At 32.3% G+C, this 27,602-nt stretch overlaps 2 protein-coding genes across 4 annotated transcripts in view; both read left to right on the top strand.

Moving 5' to 3' along the window:
- The window catches only part of LOC105201065 (G-protein coupled receptor Mth), a 335,046-nt gene that overhangs the window by 155,834 nt on the left and 151,610 nt on the right, over positions 1-27,602 (top strand). The gene's annotated exons all lie outside the window — the stretch shown is intronic.
- On the top strand, positions 1,235-26,796 carry LOC120358709 (G-protein coupled receptor Mth-like). 2 transcript variants are annotated; one of them, XM_039453751.1, is made up of 10 exons: positions 1,235-1,379; positions 5,488-5,766; positions 6,830-7,177; positions 10,909-11,215; positions 11,581-11,812; positions 12,442-12,659; positions 12,732-12,810; positions 14,851-15,035; positions 23,282-23,462; positions 25,199-26,796. In XM_039453751.1, exons 2-10 carry the CDS (start codon positions 5,500-5,502, stop codon positions 25,407-25,409), a joined length of 2,028 nt encoding a protein of 675 aa, XP_039309685.1. In that variant the 5' UTR covers positions 1,235-1,379; positions 5,488-5,499; the 3' UTR covers positions 25,410-26,796. The 2 variants fall into 2 exon arrangements, with proteins under 2 accessions (XP_039309685.1, XP_039309683.1); XM_039453749.1 differs by having other exon boundaries at positions 12,442-12,810.

The raw sequence follows: 27,602 nt of genomic DNA, 5'->3' as shown, positions 1-27,602 counted from the left end.
TAATACGATTACGACCGGACAAGTCGATTCGTTCTCACGCACACCTGCCCTTTGGATGCACTCGCGCGCACAAAAAATAATAAGACAGACTTTATGGAATAATGATCTTTAATACGAAACGTGTTCATCCCAGTTCATCCCAGAAAAGCGAGAATAAGACGACGACAGATGTCACAGACGACGATAGACGTCAATCTAATATTGATAAGTTCACGCGCCGGACCGCCAATACTGGGCGTAATATTTAGTACCAATGTTTTATGAATTTTATGATGCATTCTTTTTTATTTGTTATACGTGCATAATATATTATAATATCATATAATTTTTTGAAGTAAAACGTTTTCCATAAATAATTATCCATAATATAATTGGAAATGCTCATAGAGATAAACATCAAATAAAAATTTTGTAACTATTATAAATAAATTTTTAATAATTATAATGATTTCTAACTTATAAAGTAAAGGCCCATTTTCTGACGGTATCATAATTATAGAATTTGTACGTAAATCTTTTTCTTCAAACATCTCGCCCGGTTGAATCATTTCGAGGAAGAGGACTTACTATCGCCTGAGGATCATCGAGCTAGGAGAAGAGCAGGTACAACTAGATGACATCGCTTCATTTTATTACCTGTGTCGCGCTTGTCTAATGTAGGCACGAGCTTCCGCACGAGAATATCCGTAAGACATTACGTTACGTTAAGTACAAACCACAAACTTAAGCCCGAACTTATAAGTAAACTTAAACTAGGCTCTAAGCAGAATGGTTAACTTATAACTAAAGACAAAGATATAAATCATAAAAGTTGTCCTAAGATTATAAGTTAACCATTTTGCTTAGGTCCTAATGCACAAAGCTATCCGTAAGGTAAATATAATTACGTAGTTCGGATGTTCTTGTGGGGTAGCACTAAGGTTGCTGCACGTTACAGAAAACTGAGAATATGAATCGAAGCAAAAAGATGTTGATACTCCACACTTATCATAACATAGGAAATCTCGCTTGGAGCTGAAAGGAATGCTTTAGCCGTAGACTTGAGGAAAAGTTCGCTAGCTTAGTCAACGTCGGGAATTCCAGGAAAAAAATTATGTACTGCCCGAGAGCACCAATATAAATACTTCAACTGTGCATTGAAAAGTGAAAGTGGGATTCACGCGAGCCGCAAGGACTCAATCGCAAGCCGCCACGAAGACCATTGCGTGGGATAGGAAGCCTTGCGTACCCCCTGTAAAATATTCAAAATTCACTTTGTTGTTGGGACCGTCGCCGTCAAGACGAGTCGCGAGAATAGTCCGCCACGACGAGATGCGTTTGTGTTGATAAGACGAACCAACATTTTGTATAGACGGCCGATCGGTTAGGTGCTGCGTACGGTAAGTAGACACCGGTGTCGTCTTTATGAGAATTCTAGAGATTATTAAGTAAGAAATTGGACGTCGTGTCTAAAACATAGGATATTCCACGTCAAAATAAGCTACCCATTATTAAAAAAATTTTTTGGATTTTGAAACTTACTGAGGTTAAAAGGTAGAATTTTTCGTGTAAAATCTTAATCCAATTCTTCGAGTGTTTGAAAATGGAATAATGTTTGCAATTTATTATTATCCATTTATCTCTCAATTTTTTTCCGAAGAAAAGTAGAATTAATATAATGAAATTAGCGTCGTTTCCTACAGGAAAAAGTCCGCTGTTTCACATGGCGATGTCTTAATTTTAGTAATTACTGATTATCAATGCTATTCAAGAATTTGAAATCTTTGAAATTACGTCATAACTAATAGAGACCGATTTTTATACCAGATCTAAATCTTATTCAAAGGATTACTGATCGTAATTTAAACATTCTTTTTAAGTACTTTACATTTAAAGTATTACAATAATATCTTCTACATTTATCATTTGCAATTTGATTAGCGTAATAAATACAAAGATGATTTTTGAAATACTTAATAAAATAATGCATTATTTATGTAAAGGAAAAGAGGGTATTATGGCTACTGTCGACAATACAGTTACTCCTATTATCTCCGTTATTAGGTGACGTATTCTAACAATTGCTTATAGAGTTATTCATTTAGTAACCCGCCGTTTTTTAATGATGCTAATATGCCAGTACATAATAACTGACAATTGTTATAAAGCATTTTTACTTTTGAGCACTTCAAAATTTTTTCAAGGTACGCTTTTAACCTTTAATTGCACATACTTCATCAGTATTATTAAACTTGAGTATATTATCACACAAATGTAGATACACTCGAGTGTTTTTTTGTTATTTAACTTTTTATTTGGCTGTACACATTTTGAGTTATACAAAGTTAAAAAAATAAAATGGAATTTTGTTAATATGATTCTTTAAGCAAAATTTTTATTGAAATATTTTTTCAATAAATCAATTATCATTCTAAAGGGCGGTAATTAGAAACATTAGAGACATCATTTTGTGCTTGTTGTTTAATGTTAAACAAGGATAAAATAATATTTCTAATAAAATTACTAATGGTATTTCTAAAGTTTTTAAACGTAAAAAAATTTTAAACAAGTTAAAAATATATAATTTTGTAACAAGGTACTGTGTTTTTTTCAAACTAAACTAATTTTTAAAAATTATTTTTACGTATAGTCATATTACAACTACTTTGTTTCTTTTACCAATTATACAGTACGTTAGATTTTTATAAATCACGCCCTAAATATTTCATTATTTTGAGTCTAGAATCTGTCAAACAACACTTTGATGAATGTAATCGTTCAAGTTTTAATAGAAAATCTTAATTATAAACAAAGTTATTCAATAAAATAAAAATAGGTGCCATATTATCCTGTTGTCCTCTATAATTAAGAAAATAACTAGCAAAAAATGTCTAAATCCATTTGCCACGCGTGATAAGTTTATATAGTAGAAGTATATATAAACCTGTTAATCAAGAATGTCACACAATAATGTTATTGCGTAACATTCTTGCTCAACAGGTTTGTATGTACATACTTCTACTACATAAACTTATTGTTAGCACACGTTACGGATACATTTAAAAAATTTTCGCTCGGATAGTTGATGAAAGCACTAAGACAAATTTTCTGCTTGAGTATTTTCTACTTGGTTGATGTATCTAAGCAGAATTTGCCTAATTTCAGAAAATTCAATTAGAAAATTTATTGAATGTAATAGATTTCGGAAACATTTCCATTGTAACATATCACATCACAACGTTTTAAAAAATTTCTATTGCAATATTTCACAAGACATTTGAATACTTTTATTTCTAAATAAGATAAAAAAATTATTTTTAGTCGCTTTTCACCCAAAATTGCTTTTGGATATTATTTTTGGATAGTTTATACATCATTTAAGCCAATAAAAAAAAAATCGAAAAAAAAAATTTGCAGAGTAGTGTAACCCCTTAATTGTTCGAGTCCAATACTGTTAAGTCAAAAAGATAAAAAAAAAAAACGTTATAAGATCTTAAAAAGCGTTTTTATACATATAAAATACATTAAAAACTGTATCAATTTTAAAAGTTTATTTTTTCATCTTAACACTTATTATCCAACGTAATTTTTTGTTCGTTACTAACCATCGTGGGCCTCGCCATTAGTAACTCGCGTTTCACGCTTCTTTTAAAAGGTACATCGCATAATGCGATGATTTTCAACCTTAATTTTATTTAGTTTCAACTTTCTAATATACCATTAAACAGTGAAATGATATATTGAAATTAAAAAATTAATTAAAATTAATTACATTAAAATTTGTTTTTTTATCAATATCGATATTAAATCTAGTTCTCGAAACTAACCATTAATTTTACTCTGTATTATTAACTGTGCTTAATGATCAAAAGTCCATCCACTGATTTTCTTTGGGTTTTTCTGACTATGATGCAACTCCTCCCTCGCGTGCTGTGCTCTTGATCTCGTCACAGCTTAATAATTTAATAGCTGTTTAGAAGTGAAAAAATGGATTTAAAAATTGAAACTATATCGACTATAAAAGCTTTTTCAAATAATTCTAAATTTTGCCTAAAACTTTATCAATATCTTTACTTTTCAGTTATGGAAGGGATTGAATGAATATTCATTCAACTTCCTACTAAAAAAATTAAATTTCGATTTACAAGATGAAAATGTTGCAATACTTGAAAACTTATATATAGCTTATAATTATATAATTCTAGGCTATTTTTTTTAATTCCGCAAAATGGAGGAGTGGAGGAGGGACAGATTTTCAAGAATCACCTGATGTTATGTTGAGGCGTTAAAATAAAGGGTGCGTTTGGAGAGACTGCTACTAGCGCTATTTGTATTTTCTATTATTATCATTAATTAGATGTAACAAGGATAGACTAATTCAAATAACGCTAATAGTGTCTCCCCAAACACACACTAACAGAGCTCTCAATTCACTTTTTTGCGCTAATCTATTCTCTATGTCACATCGAGAAACACGTGTAAATAATAAAAATGAATGTGAAAGAATAATTATATTAAAGCAACGCATTCTCAGACGAGGCAATGTGATAAAAGTAATGGAACAAGCAGATTATTTACAGAGACATATACAAAGAAAATGAGTATTTGACTGCATGCACAATTAACTTGCTGCAATGTAACATCACTTCAGGAAGATAAGAAAATTGATGAATAAGGGAGAACTGATTGTGAGTAAGAATCGCAATTTTTCAAACAAGTAATTTAATTGATTACGCATGTGTTACTTTTTACTGCGATACGTTAAATAGATTTTTATCTCACTTTTTTTGTTGATAAAGAAAATAAGTAATTTTAGATAGAAAGATGTATATAAAAATTCAATTTATAAAAACGTTATAATTTATAATTACGTAAGAATATAATCTTTTTGTTTAGAAAAGAAAAATAAATATTGAAGGTAAATATTTATTTGGTTTTAAAATTTTAATAATTACCTATTACATAAAAATAATTTGATATCAAGTATAATCTAATTTAAAATGATACAAACATACATTTTTGCTCAGAATGACTTTAATAGAAACGTAATGATTGAAGTTAAACAGATAGCAACTATTTCTGCCCGAAATAGCAAACGAAAGAAGAATCGAAACACACAGAAATAAAATTGTGCAAGAAGGCATTAATATTGTTGTGCACAAAACTTACAAATCGTTGTGAATGGCGGTTTAAAATTTAAGCAATTAAAGGACTTGGTTTAAATACCAGTTAAAATGATAATTCAGCGAAAAAAGTTTGAAGAAGTTCTTTTCATAAAAGAATAAAAAAGGGTGCATGTATTTTTTATAGACAAGTGAATTATATCTTTATTAAAATGAAATGTACGTAAAAAAAAAACAGGTTAAAGCAGAAGCTTTGAAGTGTAACTGCAAAGTAGCCGAAATAATAATCTGCCAGTATAAATAAGTATAAGCATGACGTTGAATTCAGATAAGCGATAATAATAGAGAGATATGTACTGTGTATTAAATAAATGAATCATTACAGTTTTACACAACTATGTCTATGATGAGGTTTGCTTTGCTCGGCCTGATATTATTCTTGATAAGAGCATCATCCGAATGGCAACTAACGAAATGTTGCCCACCAGGACAGATCTATGTAAACAATTTCACCAACTGTGAATCAATACCGTTATTCGTAATAGAAGTTTACGTTCACTATTGGAACATTACCAGAGAGTTCCAAGGAATTCCTCAGTGCGACGAATCTGAGGATCTTGTGACAACACCACTTGTCCATTTTGAATCTATCGCTAACTTAGAGGTAAATTGAAATTAAATTAATCTTGTCTTTATTTTTAAGCTTAAGGTCGCAATGTCATCATTGACAAGATAAAAGTCAAGTTTTATAACAAGTATAAATAGAATAATAAAGAAGTATAAAAAGTAATCTAGGAAAGTCAAGAAATGCTTTTTTGAGAGGGTTTCAATTGCCTACAAATTGATTGCCTACAGCGTTGATTGCCAACATCCCAATTGCCTACAAGACAAACTACACACAAGTAATACTGTCTACAGATCGATTGCCTACATCCTCAATTGCGCACAAGTAAAAAATTAAAGAACAAATGTACGATTGCACACATGTAATATTGCCTACAAAGCGAACTGCACACAAGTAATACTGCCTACAGATCGATACAAGCTTTATTGCGTACAAATAAAAAATGAAAAATTAACGTCAGAAGCAAGTATTTTATAGCAAAGTACATTAAAATAAAATGTTATTTTTTTGTATACATTGATTATTTTCTATAAATAACCAATGTAATCAAAATATTATAGCAAAAAGTTATTGAAAAATGAAGTAAAATAATTATTTGTAAATCTTTATTTTAAATAATAGTTTTTAAAATTAGGATTTCTTTCTTCGTGTGGCTTACGCGCTTGTCATCAGCGCGTAAAAGTGATCTCTTTTGCATATATCACTAGATATAAGAGTTTAAAGCTAACCAATCACAGACTGCGTTTAGACTTTAGATGGTCGCATGTTTGAGTTATTTGTCCTTTAATTTTTTACTTATGCGCGATTGAGACTGTAGGCAATTAATCTGTAAGCAGTATTACTTGTGTGTAGTTTGTCTTGTAGACAATTGGGATGTTGGCAATCGACGCTGTAAGCAATCGATTTGTAGACAATTGGGATCCTCCGGCTTTTTTGATACCCTAATGTATGTAGCCATTTATATCATTTAAAAGAAAATTAATAGTATTCACATTTTGTATACTATCCTAATAACTAAAGTAAAACGATATTTAACGACAATTATTTAAACGACGTTAAAATCAAGTGATCCTTGCTTCACAACTTAACAAATTATTTGTAGAAGCCAGCTTGCCTTGAAACATTTTACGATCAAAAAGAAGAACCTGTAATAATAATTCGTCACTGTCAATCAAACAAAGATCTACAAGTGAAAGCAATTGACACATCCTTTTGGCAGCTCTTACACATCAGAAAATGTTGTTTTGACGATACAATATTTGACAGCGGCACAAAGGCATGTGTGACCCGGTTAAACGAATCACAGAGTCTTGGAGCATTTTTGCTAAATAGATCAACTGACACAGAAAGTGCAATGATACTCACTCAGGGTCCACCTAAGTGCGAAGGGCCGATCGTTAATTATGAAGTTAACGAAAACGATATCTCCCTACGGAACGGTACATATTTGGTGAGTAAGAAATTAAACGTAAAATAATTTTTGAAACTAGTGAATATCAATTATTATTTTGAATATTGTGGATATTTAATTTTTTCCAATAAGTTAATAATTAGTATTTAAAGGAAACAAAATTTCAGTTTTACATAACATTTCATTGCATAATATTGCTTTTGATATTCCGTTTTTCACTTTTATGTACGAATAAAATACATATTGACACAAACGATTGCCGAATCATAGGTGCTTTCGTTAGCAATTAGAATACTCTAAAACAAAATAATTTAGTACTTTTAGCTTAAGCTGTACAAATTAAATATACGAAATTACGCCAATGATCCGAATGACGCCGCAATTTGTTTCGTATCCATAATAAAACACGAATGATTAAAATTATCTACCCTTACAAAAATAATTCACCGTTTTTACACTTCATATGGACCATTTTTAACCCGTTTTTAGCCTGTTTCATCATTTTTATGCCCGTTTCTTGCACTCGCAGTCTTGCGAAGGAAGATGATGAGTATACGAGTAAGCTTACGAGTATTTTTGAGTATATTGTCCGTTTTCAATACTCATTTTTTAGCTGATGAGTGACAATACGTTAATACGTTCCTCTTTTACTCACGAAAGGGAAGACCAAGTGGATTGTCCGTTTTCAATATTCATTTTCCAGTTGATGAGTGACACCACGTTATTTATACGTTCTTTTACTCACAAAAGTAGGATAAAATAAAACTCGCTAATGCGTTCATTTGGCGCGACCGCGCCTCTTGATATTCGCTGATTTCTCTTAACTTTAATTATATTTATATTAATTATATTAGTACTTACTCTCAATTAATTTTTAAATAAGTGGCACCACGCAATATTTAAGTATTCGTGAGAAAGCATCGAAAGTTTATAACATAGTGCAATGTCTTTTTGGTGTGTACATGGAGTATCTTGTTTTATTCTATTATTCTTTATATTTTTGCAAGATAGTTGAATTAAAAATATATATTAGATAAAAGTTGTATTGCTTGAAGGAGAATAAATAATAGTAAAATCAATTTTCGAAAACATCGATTGTATTGATAGTGGCGAATATCATCATCATTCCAATGACAATTTATCTATGCCTGTGCCAACTTCAACATATAAATTCCTCTGAACCGGTATCTTTGATGTATAATATTTGTTTCGTTATTTTTCTATATTTCTAATTGTTCTTTGGTTTATATAAGCTTTTCTATTAATTTAGAACTTAATTTGTCACACTAAGTTTAGTTGCAAGACTATCACGGTTCATTTTAAAATTCATTATCGCTGTTTTCTAAATGAAGAAAAATTCTAAAGTAAACATCGTAACATTAAAAACATTTTTAAGCAATTAATATGGATTTTAAAAATATTTTATTTGTTATTAAAAATCGTAATATAATTATTTTTGGTTATTTGTATAGAAATAAAAATGTTTACTTTCTATAATAATAATAAAAATTATAATTGCTAAGTTGGTTTAATTATACATTCAAATATTATTCATATATCAAAATTGTTATAGCAATTATTTGAAAATGTCTACAAAAATCACACACACACGAGATTGTATATGTATACGTTTTTCAAATAATAACCATATGTGTAAATATAAAATATATAGCATTCACATTGCACATTGTAAAATAGCATGATTTATAAAAATTTTAATAATTATAGATTAATTAATAATTTTTATTGAATTGTTTTATTTTTCAAAATGTGCAATGTGAGTACTTGTGAGTGCAAAATGAGTATTTTATACTCGTAGCTGAATACGTTTTTACCACTCAAAAATACTCATACTTTGTACTCAACTATACGTTATTACTACTCGGATATACTCGTATGCAATCCGTTTTAATCACTCATTTTTCCAGAGAATTACCTGTTTGCGACTTAAAAACGGATCATACTCATCGAGCGGATTGCACGTTTTCACCACTCAAATTGACCATTTTCGAGTGCTAAAAACGGGCTAAAAACGGTGAATTATTTTTGTAAGGGTAAACATTATTGGAAAACAGTCGACAAAGTGATGAAGTGATTCCATCAAAGAAAGTAATTGCGCATAATGTGATTTTTTGTGACAAACGATTCTCAAAAACCCATGTCAAAAATTTGTCACTTTATCCATGACTAAATTTGTTCTTAAATTGTTGTTACAATTGTTGTAACAATGTAACGTGTAAATTATAAAATAAAATACTTTTGATTGTAATACAAAATTGTATTAGTATTGTATAAGTTTTTGGAAAATATAATAAGGGTAGTACACACACGGACAGTGTGACGTCATTTGGTATATATTAGTGGCCTAAATCGGAAAAATCTGGCGGAACTCAGTATATTTGCAATCCACGCTTAATTCTTTTGTACATAAACATATTCATGTTTATTTTCAATTTTTATTTACGTTTTTGTTAATTTAAAGTTAAATATTAACTTTAGATAATATTTACAGTTTTATCTAATATTATTCATTATTATTTTTTAAATAATTTGTCAAAAATTAGTTCTTGCTTAATGTGGCGTAATTTCATACATTTACCTTAATTGGGGATATTTTTGGTAAAATGTACCACACATAATTATTTAGTTAATATTATATGTATATAGAAGTATTTCTTTACTTTGTATTTCGCAGAAGTAATTAAATATTGGATATATAAAAAAATTTTCGATTGTTTTAAAAATGTCTAAATTGAACAAATTTTGCTGAAGAGATTAAATATTCTTCTAGTGAGTTGAACCATTGCAGATAGAAGAAAAACTTAACTTTCAGATCGATGCTCGTTTGTTTTACACTATTCGATCGAGAAATAAAAATCTTCTTGTTTTTCAAGGATCCAGTATATAATATTTTCGTAGATGTCGTATACTTTATTTTATATTACAGATGTATCATAATCCTTTTTGCAGCAAAAATTTGTAAACACCTCACATGATCGTAGATAACCACGCGTTTAAGCAAAATCGCACAAATCTGTGATTGCTTTAGATGCTGTGGCATATTTAACTATTTTGAATATACCGAAATGACAAAGCACTACCGAAATGACAATGTGTAAATGTATATAAATGTATATAAATGTGACTGTTGTTTTGCAATCATGTAAAGTCTTCATTGACTGATGATATATCTTTGCTCTCTTGTTACTAACTCAGTTCCATTAGATTCCGATGTCAAAAAATTGATGACAAGTTCACAACACACATGAGGTGCATTAATTTGTCCAATGTCGCTTTATTATTTCAGTAACATGATCCTGCTGTGACAGTATACAAAGCATATCTTGTTTTTAATTGTACTATACACAAAACGCGATCTAGTTTCAATTGTAAATTAAATGTATACATATATTGCCGGTTAGAAAACAGTAACTTTATTTTGCGTTGGCAATATTGTATAATCCTATAAATTTTTGTGTCATCATCATAACAGCACAAATTTTGATGATAATAGTTTTAAAGTTGCCAAGAAGTTGTTAGCAAGCTTTTACTTAATGTTGTCAAAAGTGAAGATATTAATTTGCCAACAAATGCAGATCTAGTTAATACAATTCTGATGATTGCGTGTAATATGCTAGTAAAAGAATAAATACAGTGATATGTAAGATAATTTACATAATAAATGCATTTATGCCTTTTGAAAGAGAAGCATTACCTTATGGATGTGTCGATGTGAATTAAAACATTAGATGAATCAAATAACTTAACAGGTGAAGGTTCCAGAGTTCAACAATATTGTCAAAGAGGAATCTGTTATTGGGGATAACATTTGTATCGAGATGATGTCAGAATTTGCAGTTAAACGAAGTTTGGCAGTCCGTATCTGCAGAAAACCGGAATTCTGCGACAAAAACGCTTGTATCAGAAAGTGTTGTTCCGAAAATAGACATCTTTATCTTAATGACAGTCATTATGGTTGCAATGCGGACCCTGTACCTAATACACTCGGAAAATTTTACAATGCTCTTGCAGACGCCGTGAGTCAATCGAAGTCGTTCACTTTCGACACGACCAAAGGTATTTCTAATCAGAGTTACTAAACCGATTTCCTCAAAGTTGTATTACATTACGGGGAATTTCTGGTAAAATGCAAATATTAAAGATCCTTACATCTTCTTCCAAAAATTATAAACTTTTTGTTCTTCCAAATAGTTTTACTTGATAATAACAGAATCTAAATTTTGAGAAAAATCCCTCACTATAGCAACCCTACATCTAATGGTATTTAAACACTTCTATTACTTTCTGAGAAAATTTATATTTTTATCTCTACTACATTTCTTATCTGTTTGCTAATTGATTATAAATAACGGTTGACAATTGTCGACGTTAATTCTACTCACAGAGAAACGGAATTAACTTACTTCTCTTTAATTACTTAGTCCACGGGGTTTGGAGTCATGTTTTACAACCCCGTATATACATCCCGTGTAAAAAAATACACCTTTTCTGGGACCCAGATGAATGGGAAGAACGTATGTCATCGAAATCAAATGGACATACGAACGGCAGGTACTGCTTCGACGTCGTGGAAGACAAAGTCAACAACTTTTATCGTTTTGAATTGCTTTACTGTGACGAATACATAGGAAAGCAAAATTACATTTATACTAGGTATATATTTTTCATTACCTTAGCTATAAAATGTATTATGCGATAACTGTATGTAATTATTATTTGCGTACATTTACCAACTGCCATTCTATTACTAGTTTCACTTTTCAACAATATCTCTGTAGATGTAAACGAATTGTCAGATTGTATGGGATATTAATATGGGATTTCCCAATGCTTTGTGATATCAGAAAATCGTTCCGGTAAAGTAAATTTGTGTTGATTTCCCAGTAATTATTTAAAACCCAACGCGTTATATTAGACTTTCATTAACAATGCTAGCGCATTATTATGCATTCAGGCTCTTATCCTTTCTATCGCAAATATTTTTAAATTTGATTAAATTTGTTTAAATTTGATTAAATTCGACAGATTTAATTTGTTTAAATTTTACAATCTCAAACAATGATAACATGTCGTAACATGTCGAGTACCGCATAATTACAAAGTGTTCGAGTATTCGAGAGCTGTAAATATTTTAGTTATATGTATACGCGGCACAAGAAGAAGCATTATTTAATGTATGGAAAATTGATGAAAATAATATCAGACAAATTTTCGAGCATTAGATAAACGTATCACATTTGTATATTATGAATTATGAAATCTAAAGTGCATTTTTTGTTTAGCCCTAACTGGAGGTTCGCCATATTTATCGTCAAATGTTTATTTCTATTGATGACCTTGCTAGTGTACGCGTACTTACCAAATCTGCAAAATATTCATGGAAAAACGGTCATATGCTATGTAAGCAGTCTCTTACTGAGTACCGCCTTTATATTCAGCAGGGATTTGCGTGTAAAAATCACGAATGAGCAATTAGGAAAGACATCGTGCAAAGCTTTAGGTTTGTATACACATGTCTTATGGAATATTCATATACGAATAACGTTAAAGAACGTAAAAATTACTTTTCTAGCTTACATCGATTTTTTTTTTATATGTTCGACGCATTTCTGGCTTAACGTTATGTGCTTCGACATATGGCGGACTTTTGGGTAAGTCATACATGATGACATTATTGGGTCAAATGGAATAATCTAGGATTGAATAAATGAGTAGACAATTATTTTACCGTGCAGAAAATTAATAATTTGATAATTAATGAATTAATCAATTTTATGATTTTAATACTTTTAATACTTAAAATTTATTATCGCGCAAAATTATTTTTTAATTTATCTCAATGGTCTCTTAATTATCTCATTGATCTTTCACAAATTATTTCACCAATATTTAATGATTCTTTGTTAATCTCATGGTTAATCTTATGGCTAATTCTATTCCAATAGTATATTTATTAAATTGTAAGTTTTAATAACAATTATAATTTTTAATTGTGCGAATATATATTTATAAAAAGAGACGAAAACGTACTAACTTTTTAAATATTAATAACTGTTTTCGTAAATAATTTTTACATAGCATTTCAACAAAATTATAATGATATGGCAAATTTTATTGTTGATGTAGCAATCATCATATGAGTATATTTAAAAATTAAATTTGGAAAAAATTGTTTAATATCCAGATACCCTGGCTACAATAGAAAGCTTCTTGAATCATTACGCAAGCGTCATACAAGTTTTTCATGCTCCGTTGTTTCAAAATCTACAATTTATAAAGAGCTAAATTACGCTTTCATCATACTTTCCATACTTTTTCTTTACGTTTCTTACGTTCCTTATTTACACTTTATTTTTGCCAGGGTAATGTTTAAAATTATCTCTGTTTACTCACCTTAAAAAAAAATGTTATTAAGATGAGTAAACAGAGATAATTTTAAACAAATGATTTAATTAAAGATTTAAACAATAGCACAGTTAAAATAACGTTCCTACGTTATTTTAACTGTACTATTGTTTAAATCTTTATAAAAACAGTTTTTGATATCTTTAAATGTGTATGAAAACAGTTTTTGATATCTAAAATAGTTTTTGAGGTATTACAAAAAACCGCTATACATATATTGGATAATTTGACCCCTTCAAACCGTTTATTGGCAGCAATTGATATTTTCTAAAATCATTTAATTATGTTACCTAAATGTATATAAAGTTTCATTAAAATCAGGGTGTGACACTTCGCGAGATTTCCTTATAAGTGAAATTGCATAAATCTGTGATTGCTTATTATGTTAGCAACTTTCCATATATTTGTCTTCAGCGAATATATCGACATTGAAGAGGATGCTATAGTGACGGGAATTACCGACACATTACAGTGTTCATTAATTTTCGAATTGGCTCTACAGATCACAAAATCTTTTTGCAGAATAAAAGTACGCACCACAAAAAGTGCGGGCTGGTAAATTTTATGAGAAAATCGAACAAAAAGTTAAAAATTTATTTATTTTCGGCTCGTGGATCAGTCAACCGAGGTTAACTTGTGTCATTTACTAGCATTCTGTAGCTCGTATGTATGAAATAAGACCAGGCCGCACTTTAGAAAACTCTAAGACTAGCCTAATCTCTCTCGAAAAATAATCTGCATTGCCGACATTGAGGAAGTTTTTCGGTCACTATAGCATCCTTTGAAGTAACACGCAGGTAACAATGCATATGTGTATTGTACATACAGGGTGATTATTAATGAATGTACCCACTTTTTACCATAGGAGCATTTGTAATTTCCAATATAATAATATGTTAGAAATACGTATCCGTCGATAAATCATGCTCCTATTGTAAAAAGTAAGAACATTAATTAATAATCACCCTGTATGTATTACCAGTTCAATAGCAACATCAAAATTACTTATTAACTTTGCAACAAAAATGTGATCCTATAAATATGACTGCATAAAAGCGCTATGCATTTTGGATCAGTATCGACGATGAAGATTTCAGATTACAATATAAATTGTCGATAACTTGCTGTCAAATTGTTACATCAACTTGTCAAAAAATGCAAACCTAATTGCTAAAAATCCGATAATAACACATGCTATGATTAAAAGCAACATTTCAGCATTTGTATAGACACAATGCTGACTTAATAAAATTTAATAAGTTAATGTTAATTTATCTTTTTTACAGAACTTTACGTGAAAATAGAATTATAAACAACCGCAAACAAAGGAAACGATTTCTATTGTACTGTTTATATGCGTGGGGCATCCCTTTCCTGCAGTCAATCCTCATTATTGTTGCCGATAACACGGATATACTGCCAGATTATTTGAAACCCAGTAGTTTTGACGTGTTCGAATGTCGGTTCGCATGTGAGTTGTTTACAATCTATAACAGTTTTCTGAGATGATATAATGTAAGTTAGACGATACTAGTAACGGAGTTCTTGGAAATATTACTCTTGTAACAATAGCTCACTCATCTGATGTTCAATATTTCTTCGAACCTTCTTGATATAATGATTTATGCAACAAATAGATAGATATGGTAATTAGAAAAAGTTGGGAATTTTGTTCGTTTTTCAAGGAACATTTTAGAACTTAATTACAATTAATATACTTTGTCATTGTTTTTAAACTTGAGCGTACTATTACACGAATGTATGTATGTAAACTCGAGTATTTTTTTGTTATTTAACTTTTCATCGGCTGTACATATTTTGAATTATGCAAAGTTTAACAATGACATGGGATTTTGTTATTATATCCTTTTAAAGTAAAATTTTTATATCGGAATATTTCTTCATTAAAGCAATTATCACTCTGAAGAACGATATTGAGAAACATTAAAATTATTTTATAATAGTTATTTAATGTTAAATAGGAGTGAAATGAAATTTCCAATGATATGTCTAAAGAACGATTATGAACGCAGGAAAATTCTAAACGATTAAATTAAAAAATATATCATTAAAAATATATAAGTAAAACAGCATCAAAGTCAAGCTAGATTTTCGTATTAGTATTATTTATTTATAGTTTCAAGCAAGTCGTTTAGAAACATTTAAACGCAAACGTTTCAACCCTCGTATTGGGTCATTCTTAGTGTTATTCAATTTATAGGATTCTCGACAAATACATACATAAATCTTTGTGTTTCTATTTTAATCTCAATTTATTTTAATCTCAATGTTGGGAATGGCAATAAGACTGGTTTGCTATATTGATGTATGTTTCCTTTATTTTTGACTCGAGACTGCAATAGTCGCAGCGTAACCGTGTACACAGCTCGTAGACTCACACACACGCACGCGTAGCTACGCTAGCGGGAGAGAGTTAGGGCGCAAGCGCCATCCGCGCTACTATGCCCAATAGTAGGGCCGTACACACTCATTTCTGAGGTGGCATTAATATAAATAACGCAATTATTACCCTAATGTAAATGGCTCGGATATTAAATAGATAACGAACGAATATTAATACGAAAGTGTTATATGAGCGTTAACACACCGCCCACCAAGATTAGGCTACTAATCTTTATGTAATATCGTTTATTGGCAGTTTACAAAGTTTACTGATTGCACGTTTAAACACGCCATTGTTCGTACGCACCGTTACTACTCTGACTAGGTTGTCCTTTCCAGCGTGTACGTCCATAACACCAGTTTTCCATTTTAATGGTGGAAGATTATCTTCCTTTAGCAGTACTAGATCGTTGATTTGCAGGTTCTGTTGCGTTGCTCTCCATTTAACTCTGCTTTGCAAGTTGGTGATGTACTCCGCCGCCCACCGTTTCCAGAAATCTTGAGTGGTGCGTTGGATCATTTCCCATCTGTCGAGACGGTTTATCTTAACATCGGATAAGTCTCTTTCTGAAAGGCTGACTAGTGGTCCTCCCACCAAGAAGTGCCCTGGTGTCAAAGCTTGCAAATCCAAGGCATCCGAAGATAATGGCGATAGAGGTCGTGAGTTGAGACACGCCTCAATTTGTACTAAAACTGTAGACAACTCTTCAAAAGTGAACAAGGTGTTACCCATCACTCGTTTGAGATGATATTTGCAGGATTTAACTCCTGCCTCCCAGAGGCCTCCCATATGGGGCGAGTAAGGAGGAATAAAAGTCCATTCTATTCCCCTTTCTTGCAAGTTGTCGCCGACCACTCCGTCGATAGAAGATCGATCGAATGCGTATAGTTCCTCCAGCTCTCGCTTTGCTCCTACGAAGTTTGTAGCATTGTCACTGCAGATCTTCCTTGGAAGTCCTCGTCGTCCTATGAATCTGCGTAGTGTTGCCATGAAGGCTGCCGTGGTTAGCTCACTCGTTGCCTCTAGGTGGATTGCTCTTGTAGCAAAGCATATGAACAATGCTATATATGATTTGAATGTCTTCCGGCCACGTCCTTTGTTGACGAGTGTAATGATTGGTCCGGCAAAATCGACTCCAGTAATATCGAATGGCTTAGATGGTTTGACTCTGTCGCTGGGTAGCGAACCCATTGCTTGTGTGAGTCCCCTTGGATTATTTTTAAAGCACCAGACGCAAGAACGGCATACTTGTCTCACTATGTTCCTCGCGTTTAATGGCCAATAACGCTGTCGTATAACTGACAGCAATAGTTGCTGACTAGCGTGCAGTAGGGCACGATGCTCTCTTTCGATTAGCAAACGCGTGATTTTGCATTGACCTGACAATAAGATTGGATGCTTTCTCTCGAAAGTCCATGGAGTTTCTTGTAAACGACCGCCCACCCTGAGGACACCATCTTTGTCAAGGAAGGCTTGCAATTGGCTTAGTTGACTTGATTGGCGCAGTTCGCCCTTAACTCGTAAATCCTTTATGTCATCTGGAAAATAAATGAGTTGCGAATGTTTGATTAACTCCATATGCGCGATTGCTATTTCTGACAGAGTTAACCTGGTTAGGATTCTGTTCTTCCCTTTTTTGCGGCAGTTGGAGACAAATCGAATACAATAAGCTAGTGATCGCTCTATTTTTGTTAACGTGGAGCAGCGTTCGATTAGCTTGGCTATTGCTTCGCCATATGAAGATGCCTGTTGTGCATTTACATTGCAGCATCGTACTTCTCCTTTGCTCTCGAATTCAACACTGGCAAGATCTTGTTCGTTGAGCTCCCAATTGGACTCTTCATGGTTTGTAGATTGACGTATACTCAATAGCCACTCAGGGCCATTCCACCACAAGCTGCTGTCCTTTAGTTGAGCAGGAGTGGCACCTCTTGAGATTAAATCGGCAGGGTTTTCGGAACCCTTGACGTGATTCCATTGACTTGCTGGCAGGATTTCCAGTATTTCCGCCACACGATTGTATACAAATGGCTTCCAGCGTGATGTATCACCACGCAACCAGTGCAGTACGACCATGGAGTCTAACCATGCGTATATACCATCAATGTTGACTCGAATTGCCTTTTTCACGTTATCAAGTAGTTTTGCTAACAGTAACGCGCTACATAGCTCTAATCTTGGTACGGTTTGTTTCTTTAAAGGGGCTACCCTAGCCTTTGAACAGAGTAATCGACTTAATATCTTGTCCTGACAATTGTTCACTGATTGCACATAGATGCACGCGCCGTATGCGCTTTCGAACGCATCGCAGAATCCTTGTATGAATAATTGACTTGTTCCCAACGAATTGACAACTAATCTTGGTACGCATAATGTGTATACGTCCTTTAAACTTTCTTGGAAGTTTACCCATTTATCTAGGAACGATTCTGGGAGTGGATCATCCCAATCTACTTTGATCTCCCATAAACCTTGCATTAGAATCTTGGCCGTCGTTAAAACTGGTCCAATCAAACCTAGAGGATCATACAATTTACTAATTGCTGATAGTATCTTGCGTTTCGTAAATGCTTGCGCCACGATTTGCGCTTTGAAATGAAACTCGTCTATATCCGAATTCCATTCGATTCCTAGTGTCCTAATGACGTCATTTGCATCAATGTTCAAAGTCGAACTAGATTCTCTTAAATGTATTGGCACATTTTCCAGGGCTTCTTCAGAATTCGAGCACCACTTGTGCGCTGTGAATCCGCCTTCTAATAGTAAGCTAGTCAATTGTTCATACAAAGTTTGCGCTTCTTCAACGGTGTTTGTACCGGAGATTATATCATCGACGTATGTATCGTACAATAAAGCATTTGCCGCTAATGGATATCGTTCCGCGCTATCTGTAGCTAATTGTCTCAAACATTTAATCGCTAAATATGAGGCACATGCTTGCCCGTAAGTGACGGTATTTAAACGATACTCTTGTATGGGCTCCTCAGTTGAGAATCGCCATAAAATACGTTGTGCGTCACGATCCGAAATGTGAACTAGTATTTGCCGGAACATCTTTTGCAAATCGGCTGTCAAAGCAATTTCAGAGAATCGAAATCTTAACACTATATCGATTAGATTATCTTGTAATACCGGCCCAACAAGAAGAGCATCATTCAAAGACACGCCTCTGTTGTTCTTTGCCGAAGCATCGAATACAACTCGCAACTTTGTGCTACTACTAGACTCCTTTAGCACACCATGGTGAGGTAAATATACCACTCTCTGGGATTCATTATGTGAATCGGTTACAATTGACATATGTCCTAGTTTAACATAATCATACATAAAATTGATATAACGATCGCGAAATACCTTGTTGCCTTTAAGCTTTCGTTCCAGATAATTTAATCTTTTAAGTGCTATTTCTTTGTTATTGCCAATAGGTAGGGTTTCATCTCGAAATGGTAGCCTTACAATAAATCTACCGTTAGTATCGCGTATAGTAGTTTGTTCGAAATATCGCTCGCATTTTTTCTCATCGTTTGATAATAATCGTGTCGTTCCCTTGTCATAATTCTCCAATTCCCAGAATTTTTCTAGATTTTCGTTTAAGTCGTCATGAGATTTCAATGAACAGGTTAACGCGTGCACCGTGTTCTGTTTGATACTTGAAACTACCGAAGCAGCCGATATTGGTACCGCGATTATCCATCCAAATTTAGTATTCCTTAGAGTTAATTGATTATTTCCAAGCTCTATTTTGCCGTCTTCCATCAAATCGTAAAAGAATTCTCCGCCGATTAACATGTCTATCGGACTGATCTTGTGAAACTCGGAATCAGCTAATTTTAGATTGTTTGGCAATGTTAACTTGTTACGATCTAGTTTCATGGATGGTAAATCCTTCGTAACCTTGGGAACAATAAAACACTCTGCGTTAATCTCGAAATTGGAGCATCTAGACTTGATGTGAACATCGCAAATATAATGTATTTTGTTCTCTACTTCGTTTAATCCCGTAACTATTTCTGAGACATAGTTTCGCTTCAAACCTAGCTTATTATGTGCTGCTTGAGAAATAAAATTGACCTCGCTCGCACTATCAAGAAGAACGCGAATCGGAACGCTTCGACCGTTACGTTGAATAGCTTCTACTATCGCCGTAGCCATAAGTACTTGACGTCTCCTAGTATTGCTTGACGCATGATGAACCGCTACATTACTAACCGATTCATCGGACTTGACCTTATCTTGAACATCGGAACTCTCTGATTTTACAGAAGTCTTGTTATCTGACGATTGGTGTATCAACGTGTTATGCTTCTGCGCGCATTCTTTACAGGGACCCATTCTACAGAATTTTACATAATGGTCGCTTCTCAAGCAGTTGACACATAATTTTAAACGCCTAACCTCTTTGGACCGATCGCTTATTGGCAACGCTAGAAATTTCTCACAGTAGTAAATGAGGTGATTATCCCCACAGAAATTGCATTTGCCTGTACTGACAGAGGTTGTCAAAGAAGTAGATTTTGTACCTTTCGACGAATACGATTTGGAATCTGCCGTGTAAGACTTCTTACCACGCTGCTCGCTTTCTTTGACGAATTTGTCGTTATTGCTTGTTGTTGATCTTGACTCGATGCGTTCCAACGTTTGGCATCGTTTTCTCAAAAAATCCATCATGTCGATTAATTTTGCGTTATCATTGGATTCCACTTCCTCCTCCCACGCTCGGAGAGTACGCATATCGAACCTCGTTTCCATCATATGCATGACAAAATCATCCCATGTATCAGTAGCTAAACCTAGTACCTTTAAAATTCTTAAGTGCCTGGAACAATAATCAATCAAATCTCGAAGAGCCTTTGCGGACTCTTTAACTACCGTCGGCATTGTAAAAAGACATTGAATATGTTTTTTCTTCAACGATCTGGGATCGTCGTAGCGTTGTTGCAACAATTCCCATGCGGCTATGTAATTTTCTCCCGTTAGCTCTATTGACTCGATAACCTTCGCGGCGTCACCCGAAATTGACGAGGATAGATACTGAAATTTTTCGATATTAGATAGATGCGGTTTGTCGTGTATAATCGAGCGGAAGCTATCCGCGAAGCATTTCCATTCCTCGATCTTCTCGTCGAAACGCGGAAGTTTTATAGTCGGTAACTTTACTCTCGTGTCTACATTCGCGGATCCTGCTGCGTTGGCCACGCGATCTAAGATCTCTGTTTGTCTTGCGATGATGGCCGCCAACGCCTCGCTTTCCCTAGCGGGCGTAATGGCTGCCGCGGCATCACCGTTTGTCCCGAGCGTCACGTGTTGCATCAGCTCGGTTTGCCGTTGCAATAATCGAGCGATCGCGTCCATATTTCGCGACTCGACGCCTTCCGATGGCTTAATAAAACGTTTTAATATGTCTTTTACCTCGTAATATCTTTGCTCGAAGATTTCCTCTTCCGCTGCATCGTCGTCCGTGAGCTCCCTATCACCTTCCAGCAATTTCCTTTGTGTATCCTCAAATTCTCGTTGTATCTCCTCTAGCCTTTCGAGCCTCGTGGTCGCTTGTTCCTTGTCGAACGCATCGTCCTCGCTCGTCGCTTGCAGGACTTGTCCTCTCAATCTCGTCAACTTAGCCTTTACGTAACCTCGTGTCTTGCGTAGATTCTCGACCGACATCGCGAACTGCTAACCTCGTTGCTTGTACTTGCACTGCTTGTGAATAATCTTCCACTGTCGCGGTTCTCTTATCCGCTATTAATACCGGCTTGTTTCATCCGGCTCGAAGGACCAAATGTTGGGAATGGCAATAAGACTGGTTTGCTATATTGATGTATGTTTCCTTTATTTTTGACTCGAGACTGCAATAGTCGCAGCGTAACCGTGTACACAGCTCGTAGACTCACACACACGCACGCGTAGCTACGCTAGCGGGAGAGAGTTAGGGCGCAAGCGCCATCCGCGCTACTATGCCCAATAGTAGGGCCGTACACACTCATTTCTGAGGTGGCATTAATATAAATAACGCAATTATTACCCTAATGTAAATGGCTCGGATATTAAATAGATAACGAACGAATATTAATACGAAAGTGTTATATGAGCGTTAACACTCAATTAATAGTCTTTTTATAATTTTAATGTCAATCTTATTATATTTTTTTCACGTTTGACAATAAATATCATTACACAGTTTTTCATACTTTTGGCAAATAAATTTTATTAAATATTAATTGACTTTAAAAGATAGTGACATTATTAGACAAATTAATAGATTTTTGATTGATATAAATATACACTATCAAAGATAAACAATTGTGTGCGTTGTGACATGAACAAGAAAGAAAAAAACTACGATGTAAGAAGTTAATTAAAAGTCGCCACTATGTATTTAAGGAGAACCGCAGTTAATTGTATAAAGAACCTGAACATGCGGAATTATTCTCATGTAACCCACAAAGAATTATATGTGTATTTAACGACAATTCTATAAATTGAAATAACACTAAGGGTAAACCAATACAAGAACTAGCTTCAAATAAAAAAGTACCTTCGAATTTGAAGCAAAGATAGAGTTATAAAAGTTTAAGAAGTATAATTATTGAATTATATTTTGCAATGTCTCCAATCTTATTTACATAAGTGAACACGTAAAATTAAGTTTTTTATTAGTAAATAAATTACTGAAACAAAATTTAATTAAATAATGCAAAAAACATAGTGGAACAAAGAGGGGATTTCAACTTAATATGTGTTAACCTGATACATTTAAGATCAAAAAATAATAAACATTCAGTTAATATTTTTTTCGAGACGTACCACCAAATTGACAAATCTGAAAAAAAAAACAAATATAATATGTTATATGACTTATCCACTAAATTTTTTTAAAAATGGCCAATTATTTAGATTAAGAGAAAATGCGATTTCAACAATTCAAGGTTTTTTAAAAACAGAATTTTCAGTAAAGGACGACAAAAAAATTTGAACTTATGTATATTGATACCGTTTATAATCATGAATTTTTTTGGTAAAAGTTAATTTAGATTTGGCAGGAAAAAAGATATTGATGAAAAATTGCATTTCTCGCAATATCTCGAAATTGTATTGGTTTTTTTAAATAAAACTTGACAGAAAATTTTCATTTATCTTTATAGATATTTTGCCCCGTATAATGATTGATTACTCACGGCGCCAGAAATTCCTCTCCTTGTCCGACGATACTTTTTCAAAAAAAAACAACGTTTTTATATTGCTGTTACAATTTTTTGTGTATAGCGTAATAATTTTAAAGTAGTTTAATTAAACTTTATTATGATTTTAATCAAAAGATGAACCCTATTGGGATAACTACGGCGAATTAATCTTCTTTTATGGACCGCTAATGATTCTGATGATATCTAACATCGTGTTCTTCATTCTCACGACGAAATATTATAATAAGGTAAAAGCAGATATAAAAAATGTAATTACGGATCCCAGAAGCAAACAACTTCATTCCATTAGGAAGAGGTGAGTGCTTTTTGAGTCTTAAAACATCGATTTTTATTTTTGGAAGTAATTTTAAACTAAATGACAAAGTTTAATAAAAAATTTATAGTTAAAGTAAGTAAATTTTAAACGCTTAGTTTAGAACCTATTATGTTGATTTTATTATTTTTATCCTATCTTCAAAGTTCTGCAATCTACGCAAAAATGCGAGAATTGCTTTCTATTTAAAACTGAAACATAGAAAATATGACAATAAAATAGTGTAGGTTCAGAAATTTATTTTATATTGTTGACTTTTATTATAAATAATTAGTTATTTAGATAACTGTGCTTTATAAAAATAACCATTACTTAGATTTAGCTATCAAGTAAATACCATTTCGCACCTAGTAAAAGGGAAAAAATGATTTATTAAAAGTCCCTCATTCAGAGGAAGTTAATCATGTTTGGTATTTATGTATACTAATAAACGCCAACTTTCAATTTTATAATTTTACACTCAATAACTATATAACTGTTAAATTCAACATGTTTTGTACTACATTTTCTTGTTGAGGGTGAAATTATTACGTTTATATTCTCGTTCTCATTACTTAAATGTGTTGAAACACTTTCCATCAACGCGTATTTACAATAAAAATGATATCTTAATGTAACCTAATATAATCCCCATTGGGGTCATTTAGGTCATGTTAAAATATCATTTATATTGTAATTACGCGTCCGCTGAAAGTGACACTCATTTCACAACATCGGTTATTGCAATAAATATTAGCAAGTACCACGGGACTCGGTCGTAGTCAAACTAGCTAATTTTTATGTCCATTAATGTAAATTAATATTGATCTCAATTTAACTTACTCTTTATCTTTTTCAAATTCTTAAAACTAAAAAAAAAAATAAAGAGTTAAACTAAGATCAAAGTTAATCTGTGTTGGTGAAAGTGTAGGCACAAGACACTCCAAAATGCTAAAGAATCCAGGTTCAAATCCTGACCGAGGTAATATTTTTCGCAATAAATTCTTTACAGTTCTGGATGAGAAAGGGGAAGGATAGCAAAGATGCTTGTAAACATCAAAATTAATAAAATGATTATTAATTTTAATATTACATTTCTGGGTTCTTCTTTATGTTTCAAGTCTGGCAAGTATGCGGCGCGTAGTTTGAAGAATCTTGCAAATGTTTGTAAATTCACCCAGATAGTTATTGAGCACAAAGATGTGTTTCTGACGGTATAGTTGTCATCGTTATTTACATATGTTGATACATTTATATTATCAAATGTGAAATTATAACATTAACATTTATAAAATGAATCAAAGCCTAAGATGATCAAGTTATATGCTATATTTTATCATTCAAGGTACTTATATTTTATTTTTAAATGAGATTAAATCAGTGTACAGTGACTTTAAAATGCACCAGTGCGCACTAGTGCAGTCCAACCAAATTTGCTATTATTTTCCTTGTAACATTAATATTATATTACTGTCAGTTAATGTTTACTGGGTACATACAAATAACTATTAACTTCCAATAAATGAGGAACGCTTTATACACAATTATTTTGGTATTATAGCGAATGTCTAAATAATGCTAAATATATTGTAATACTAGAACAGAACGTTTATCTAATTTTATAGCTGTTTCATCTGTATTTATAAGTGATATCTTAATGTATCGTTTACTTAATTTCCAATTTTATTCTAAAAAAATTGTGTTTATATTACTTTTTAATCGATTGTATTTTTTAATAGATTTATCATGAATGTCAAACTGTTTATCGTCATGGGACTGACATGGATATTTGGGATAGTGGTCTACTTCCTTAACAAATTTTTAGGTTACAATCATCACTGGGAGATGTTTGCTTACATCCACGCGATTTTGTATTATCTCGACGATTTATTAATTTTTATTATTTTTGTTTTGAAAAAAAGCGTGTATAAAGCTATTTGCAAACGATAGAGATCAAAAAATATCAAAAAATCGACTTGCAACTTAACCATGATTGTTTACTTATAGGATCAGGAAAAGCACGATCAGCAGTATTTTTTGTTTCATTTGCGTGACTTATTCTTTAAAAAAAAGTCGATAACTAGCTGTATTAAAAATTTGAGAGATCGGAGAAGGAGTAACAATAGGAGAAAGTAACGATTCAAATAAAAAAAACAGATGAACCATACTATGAGTTTGGTTAATCTGGATGGCCCCGAGCAGCAATACCATGAATAAAAAAGAGAAACGGACAGAAAAATCGTAACAAAAGTTCGAAAAGACCATTGCCTGAAAGTGACACTCTGCTCTAGTGAAATTCAGTTTATATCAAGTTAAGTGAAGAGAGGTTGATATTAAAAAATTCATTATTACAAGTAAGGCAATCTATCGGTTTGTTTTCTGTGTCTGAATTTTCTGATGGAACTAGTGTATACTTAAAGAAAATAGGTACATGTTTGAAAGTTAGCAAAGGAAGAAAGGATGTTCCAGTGTATTCTAGTGCAGAAATAGGAAACAAACCTTATGTGACCGTTAAACAGCTGTTCACCACCAAGATTTAACGAGCCTAAGTGATTCCAAAGACTTGTCCAGGTGCGAAAATGTAGATCAGACGTAGAACATCTTAGTCGGCTCGTCATTAAGAAACTTGGAAGAAAGTGCCATGCACAAACATCGTGTCTCGCATAACGCGATTAAGATCTAACGAGTGGCACATTTTGTAGAAGGATATGGTCAATCAATAAATTCACAATCTTTCTCTCTCTCACTCTCTCTCGCTCTCTCTCTCTCTCCGTCTCAGAACAGTACATTTTAATTTGCCATTCTTTCATAACGTATGCGATATAAAATGCAATAAATTAAACACGTCAATTATAATATGATTCTCTTAATCCATCTCCAGACGTGGATAATTTATTGTCAATAATAGAAACGGTAGTTTTTGTAAAGATATTGTAAACAAGTCATAAATATGTAGATGTATATTTGCATAAAATCTAACTATGAATCATCACATAGTATTACGCCAATTGACATTCTTGGACATTCATAGAATGTGGTGGAAATGTATCTGAGATAGACCACGAATGTTAACGATAAACTACCTATAACAAACAATAAGAAAAATCATGCAATAGCATGACGGTTAAAATTGTTGAAATATTTCGACAAATAATCACGAATTTCAACGCTGAATTACACATAGCTACAAATCGTCACGTAGTACTATCCTGATTAAAATTCTTGGATATTCATGAAACTAGCTATTACATAAAAATATTACACAAAATATTAACTATTAAATAAACATATTACATAAAAATACTAATAAATTTACTTTATTAATTATATGTAATTAAAAAACTACCCCATTAGCAGACAGTGTTTTTTTTTAATGTTTTTTAAATATTTATTTTTCATTATAACGTTTTTTAAATATTTAAAAACATTTAAAAAATATTGTTTTTTGATAGGGTAATAGCATGTTAACATCCGTGTTTTGACTTCATCGTCGTCATTGAATCATCAATTCAGCAGCAACAATGAATAGAGCGGATCAAAGTTTCAACTAAAGATCCATCTAAGTAGCCAGCGATGATGAAGTCAAGACGACTATCAACAGTTATATTTATAGATAATTAGTAAACATCTTTATACAATTCTATGAAAATCTAGGAATTTTTATATAATATATGTATAATTTAATTACATTTAATTATTTAATTATATTTAATATACGTGTGTATAATATATATGTGTGTATAATGTGTAAAAATAATGTATATGTGTGTAAAATAATATATAAAATAGAATAAAAGATAACTGTACCTCATACACGGTCTAAGCTTTGTTTCTTTTTAATTTTTTGCTAAGTACAGAATTAAAAACTGGTGGCCAGATTCAAAGTAGGAAACACTTCTGAATATTAAAATATGAGACAATTCCAAATATTTACGTGGATACAGTAAAGATTTTTGAGAAAAGTGTTATTTAGGTCGTAGTAAGTACATATATTACTCAATATGGCCTAATTATATTACTCCTTTTTTCACAAAAAGTGTTAAAAAATTTAATAATAAAGTGACATAATTTTACATTTACAAGTTTATAACTTTAATGACATTTTGACCTATTTATTGATTTATTAACACATTAACGTATACA

This window comes from Solenopsis invicta, chromosome 9 (genome assembly GCF_016802725.1).
Source record: "Solenopsis invicta isolate M01_SB chromosome 9, UNIL_Sinv_3.0, whole genome shotgun sequence".
NCBI lineage: Eukaryota > Metazoa > Arthropoda > Insecta > Hymenoptera > Formicidae > Solenopsis > Solenopsis invicta.
This window is presented reverse-complemented; position numbering and strand designations above follow the sequence as displayed.